At 35.0% G+C, this 4,974-nt stretch overlaps 1 protein-coding gene across 1 annotated transcript; it reads right to left on the bottom strand.

Annotated features, from left to right (window-relative positions):
• Positions 1-30: 30 nt before the first annotated feature.
• On the bottom strand, positions 31-4,797 carry LOC128169981 (ankyrin repeat domain-containing protein 17-like). The gene has a single exon (XM_052835989.1). It carries the CDS (start codon positions 4,795-4,797, stop codon positions 58-60), a length of 4,740 nt encoding a protein of 1,579 aa, XP_052691949.1. The 3' UTR covers positions 31-57.
• Positions 4,798-4,974: the final 177 nt, after the last annotated feature.

Below are 4,974 nucleotides of genomic sequence, written 5' to 3'. Positions count from 1 at the left end.
CATCAGCACCGACGTTGATCAGTTCTTTGACAATAAAAAGCTATTCCTTACAACAAGCTAAAGGAATTCAGCTCCCGATTTTCTCAAAATTTCAGCAATAGCGAAATGTCCCTTTTTACATGCCACGGTCAAAGGATTATTAAATAAATCCTTCAGATTGACATCAGCTCCAGCTCGTATCAACTCCTCAACAATACAGAGATGTCCTCCTTTACACGATATTGTTAATGGTGTATAACTGCCATCTCGAATATTGACATCTGCCCCCGCTTTAATCAACGCTTTTGCAATTCCTAGATGACCGCATAAACATGCTGTTGTTAATGGTTTACTGCATTCATATGGATAATCATACACCCTTTCTTCAGACGAACAGTTTGTTTGCGATACACATTCAAAACTTTCATTAACGTCAGCTCCCATTTGAATCAGCTGATCTACAAATGCAATATACCCCTTTTGGCAGGCACGTATCATCAAATAAGAACTTTTATTTTCCAAGATAAGCTCGGCCCCTGCTTTTCTCAAAACTTCAGCAATACACACATGTCCATATGCACAGGAAATCGCAATTGGTGTATTGAAAGCGTCTCTCATATTGACATCAGCATCAGCTTTCACTAATTCTTCTACAATAGACATATGTCCTTCTCGGCACGCAACTGTTAGCGGAGTATAAAATGTATCTCTAAGATTGACATTAGCTCCTGCAATAATCAGTTCTCTTACAATATTCAAAAAACCCCCTTGGCATGCAACCGTTAATGGTGTTTTACATTCATTTTTCATATTGGCACAGTCATGTGCTTTTGTCGCTAATACTTCTTGATATCCACAAACATTACCGCGATTTTTATTTTCTTTCTTTTGAATTTGATTTACTTTGCTTAGCAAATTCATCTCATCATTTGTAGAAGATAATGTTTCAAGCCTGCTAATTCTTAAATTTACATCTGCTCCGGATTCGATCATTCTTTTAACAGCAATATTATTTCCACTTTGACAAAAATAAAGTAGCAGTTTGTGGTATATAGGATCAAGTTTAACTTCAGCTCCAAATTCAATCAATTTTGCCGCAATACATGAATGTGTATGCTGTATTGCATTCGATAGGGGCGATCCAAACGAGTCTTTCAAATTAACGTCAGCCCCAGCTTTCACCAACTCTGTAACAATTTTTAAACGTTTTTCGGTGTTTAAACTGACGCAGACCCCTGATTGTGAGGAATCTTCAAAAAACCTCAGGTTTCCTTTAAGATATGCATTTATATGATGCCTTTTATCTTCATCACTTTTATTGTAGGTGGTATTCAGGAATTCTTTACTAAAAGGTCTTTTTTGACATGCAAGTGTTAATGGCGTTCGATAACCATCATCAAGATTAACATCGGCTCCTGACTGAATCAATTTTTCTACAATATGTAGATGACTTTTCAGGCATGCAATTGTCAGAGGTGTGTGATAGTTATCTTTAAGATTGACATTGGCTTTAGCCTTTAACAAATCTTGAACAACGCTTAAATGTCCATTTTCACACGCAGTTGTCAGTGGTGTCTGATTTTCATCTTTAAGATTAACATCAGCCCCTTCTCGAATCAACAGTTTAACAATTTGCCCATGGCCTTGCCCGCAAGCAATTGTAAGAGGTGTATGATAGTTATCATTTTGATTGACATCAGCTCCTCCTGCTCTAATCAGCTCTTTAACAATATCCAGATATCCCTTTCGACAAGCAACTGTTAATGGTGTGCTATTGTTATATCGAGTATTGACATTTGTTCCTGCTTTTATCAACGCTCTGACTATTCCTAAATAGCGTTCCTCACAAACAAAAGTTAGAAATGTTTTTCCTCCATATGTTTTGTTAGTGTCTAAGCCAGCAAATATTAACTCTTTAACAACATTGAGATGATTGTTATTAAATGCAGCTCTGAGTGGTGTTTCCCAAGTTGTTCCAAGATTCACATCGACTTCAGCTTCAAGCAATGATTTAACAATATTCAAATGCCCCTTTCGACAAGCCAGAATTAAAGGTGTTATATAATTACCTTGACAATTTAAATTTATATCAGCTCCTGCGCTAATTAATTCTATCGTAACATTGAGGTGTCCCATTTCGATTGCTGCTGTAAGTGGTGTATAAGAAGAGGTGTTCTGATTGAAATCAGCCCCTGCCAATATCAGCTCATGAACAATATTGCAATGTCCTTTTTTGGATGCAATGATAAGGGGTGTGTAATATTTTTCTTTTCGATTGACATCGGCCCCTGCTTTTATCAACTTTCTAACACTTGGTAGATTTCCTTCCTGACATTCCTTTATCAAAAGTGTTGTTTGCCTAAAACTAATATTGACATCAGCTCCAGCGCAGACTAACTCTTCAAAGATATTGTATTTTTCTTCCAAATATGCGATTATTACTGGTGCATAAAAAGCATCGACGAGATTCACATCAGCCTGTGCTTTTATTAACTCTCTTACGATACTTAAATGTCCTTTTAAACAAGCAATTGTCAAAGGTGTGTTATTTTTATCCTTTAGATTAACGTTAGCTCCAACTTTTATAAACTCTCTTACATGTATCAAATTGCCTTTTACACATGCATCTGTAAGTAATGTTTTTTCCCCGTATTGTATATTAACATCAGCACCTGCATTTAACAACTCTTCAAAAATAAGGAAATGTTCATTTTCATACGCAGCCGTTATTGGTGTATAAAAACTATCTTTCAAATTGACATCAGCTCCCGCCCTAATCAACGCTTTAACAATATCTAAATGCCCTTGTTTGCATGCAGATGTTAAAGGAGTTTCCTCGTTGGATCTTAAATCAATATAGGCCCCTGCATCTATTAAATATTGTACAATGTTCAAGTTTCCTTTCTCACATGCTGCTGTTAGTAATGTTTTCTTTCCGTAGTTTATATTGAAATCTGCTCCCGCATTTAACAACTCTTTAAATATTTGCAAATGGTTATGTTTGTACGCAGCAGTTAATGGTGTATCAAAATGGCTTCGTAAATTGATATAGGCCCCTGCTTTCAGCAACGTTTGAACAATTCGCAAATGCCCTTCTTTACATGCTGTAATTAACGGTGTTTGATTTCCATCTTCTAAGTTTAAATTGGCTTCTGATTTTATTAACTCTGTTACAATACTTAAATGTCCTTTCTCACATGCAGCAGTCAGTGGTGTTTCAAATTTTGCCTTTTGATTAACATCTGCTCCAGCTCTCACCAATTCTTGTGCAATGTCCAAATATCCAAGTGAGCATGCAATAACCAGCGGTTTTATATCTTTGAAAAGTTTATCTTCGTTTGTTTTTGTATTATTAACAGCATCTTTACTGACGTGTTGTAGTAATGTCTGTACAGTTTTCAGATCACCAGAATAGCAACCAAGACAAAGTAATCGCCATTGTTCTTCAATCAGTCTAGCACTTGTACTCTGAATAAAATCTATGCTGTTGTTTGAATAGGTACTTGATTCGGTCACATCTTGATATTCTGCTAAATCTAATGTTTCGTAAGACGCATCATTCTCAGTTTCTTGACGTCCTTGGCAATCTTTTTGGTTTGACGTTTGAAAGAGAGCATTTGCATTTCCTGTCATCGATATGATTTGATCGATGATATATCTTAGAATTTGATCATGTCCATAGTAAATAACCATGCTTATTGCCTTAATGCTGTTCCAGATACCAAGATGATTTGGTAAACCTCTTTTATCAAATAAAATGCTAAGGAATTGATAATATTCACTTTCATTTGAGTTATATTTGTCGTTTTGGTTTCCATTAATTTTGAATTTATCTGTCAACTCTGCAAAAAAAACGGAATACAGGTATGGGTATTCTTTTTCCTTCAATACGTCAAGAAAAGCATGACAAAATTTCGAATGCTTTAAACACGGATTCCCAAAAACATTATGCAATTCCCCATTTTCGATGTCTTTTAGCAAACGTGTAGCTAGATGTCGGTAATAGGTCTCTTTTAATACTATCCGCAAGCTATTATTATCTACGTCGCTGTCTTCATTGTTACTTATATCTTTACTATTTCCTGGTTTTCTTTTTTTAATTTCATGCGTTTCTAATGTAATGTAATTTGCGATGTAGTCACTACTCATATATTTGAGAATCATTTCCGGAAACTGACAGCCAAAATGATAAGCAGTAATTTCTAACATTGAGTCATGTACGAAAGAAAACCAATTACCACACACTTCTGTATATGTTCCTACCATTTCCCACAAAGCATCCGTGAGTTCATGATAATCTGTCCTACTATTGGCCTTACATTTCTCTAAAACCTCAATTTTTATATCTTCATACTGTTCTTTGGCAATTTCTTTACTGCTGCGATAATCTGGGAATTTGTTTTGGCTTGTCATCAATAAAACTAAGGAAGCGTATTGAGTTTTGTTAATTCTTTTCATTTCATCTAGTAGCTCTAATATATAGGGGACTGGTGAAATAAAAATATCGTTTGATCCATCATCTTTGAATTTATTCATTTTTGAGAAAAATTTGCAAAGAAATGGAAACATTTTTGAGGTCAGGGAGCTACTGTCTTGAGTAATGAGATTCGTGTTTAATTTATATTTAACCAGTAAATCATATTTGTCTTTAAAGTTTAATGTATTCTCATCACTGTGTAATTTAACGATATTTTTCTCTTCAGACAAAAAAGAATCTAACAAAGATTCGTTTCTAAAAATTGTCTCCCGACATGTCATAAGAAATTTACTTTTTTCCATTACCGGCTGACTAAGACGTTTTTCGTATCTAATTAACATCTGAAATTCCGCAAAGTCGAATCCAAATACGCCAAGGACATCATCAATCACAAATACTTGTGGACAAATTGGGTCACATAAATCTTTAATTTCGCTTTTGTGAGATATTGGTAAAATTTCATATCCATCTTTTTGTAGTATTAAGGCAATGTGACGGGTTGTTGCCGTTTTTCATGA

Source organism: Crassostrea angulata, unplaced genomic scaffold (genome assembly GCF_025612915.1).
Source record: "Crassostrea angulata isolate pt1a10 unplaced genomic scaffold, ASM2561291v2 HiC_scaffold_272, whole genome shotgun sequence".
In the NCBI taxonomy this organism is placed as follows: Eukaryota; Metazoa; Mollusca; class Bivalvia; order Ostreida; family Ostreidae; genus Magallana; species Magallana angulata.
Note: the sequence above shows the minus strand (reverse complement) of the source record. Positions and strands in the feature narration are given on the sequence as shown.

Bases quoted from the DNA above. Each gene is read 5' to 3' on its own strand.
- LOC128169981 (XM_052835989.1), bottom strand. From the start codon at position 4,797: ATGTTAATTAGATACGAAAAACGTCTTAGTCAGCCGGTAATGGAAAAA.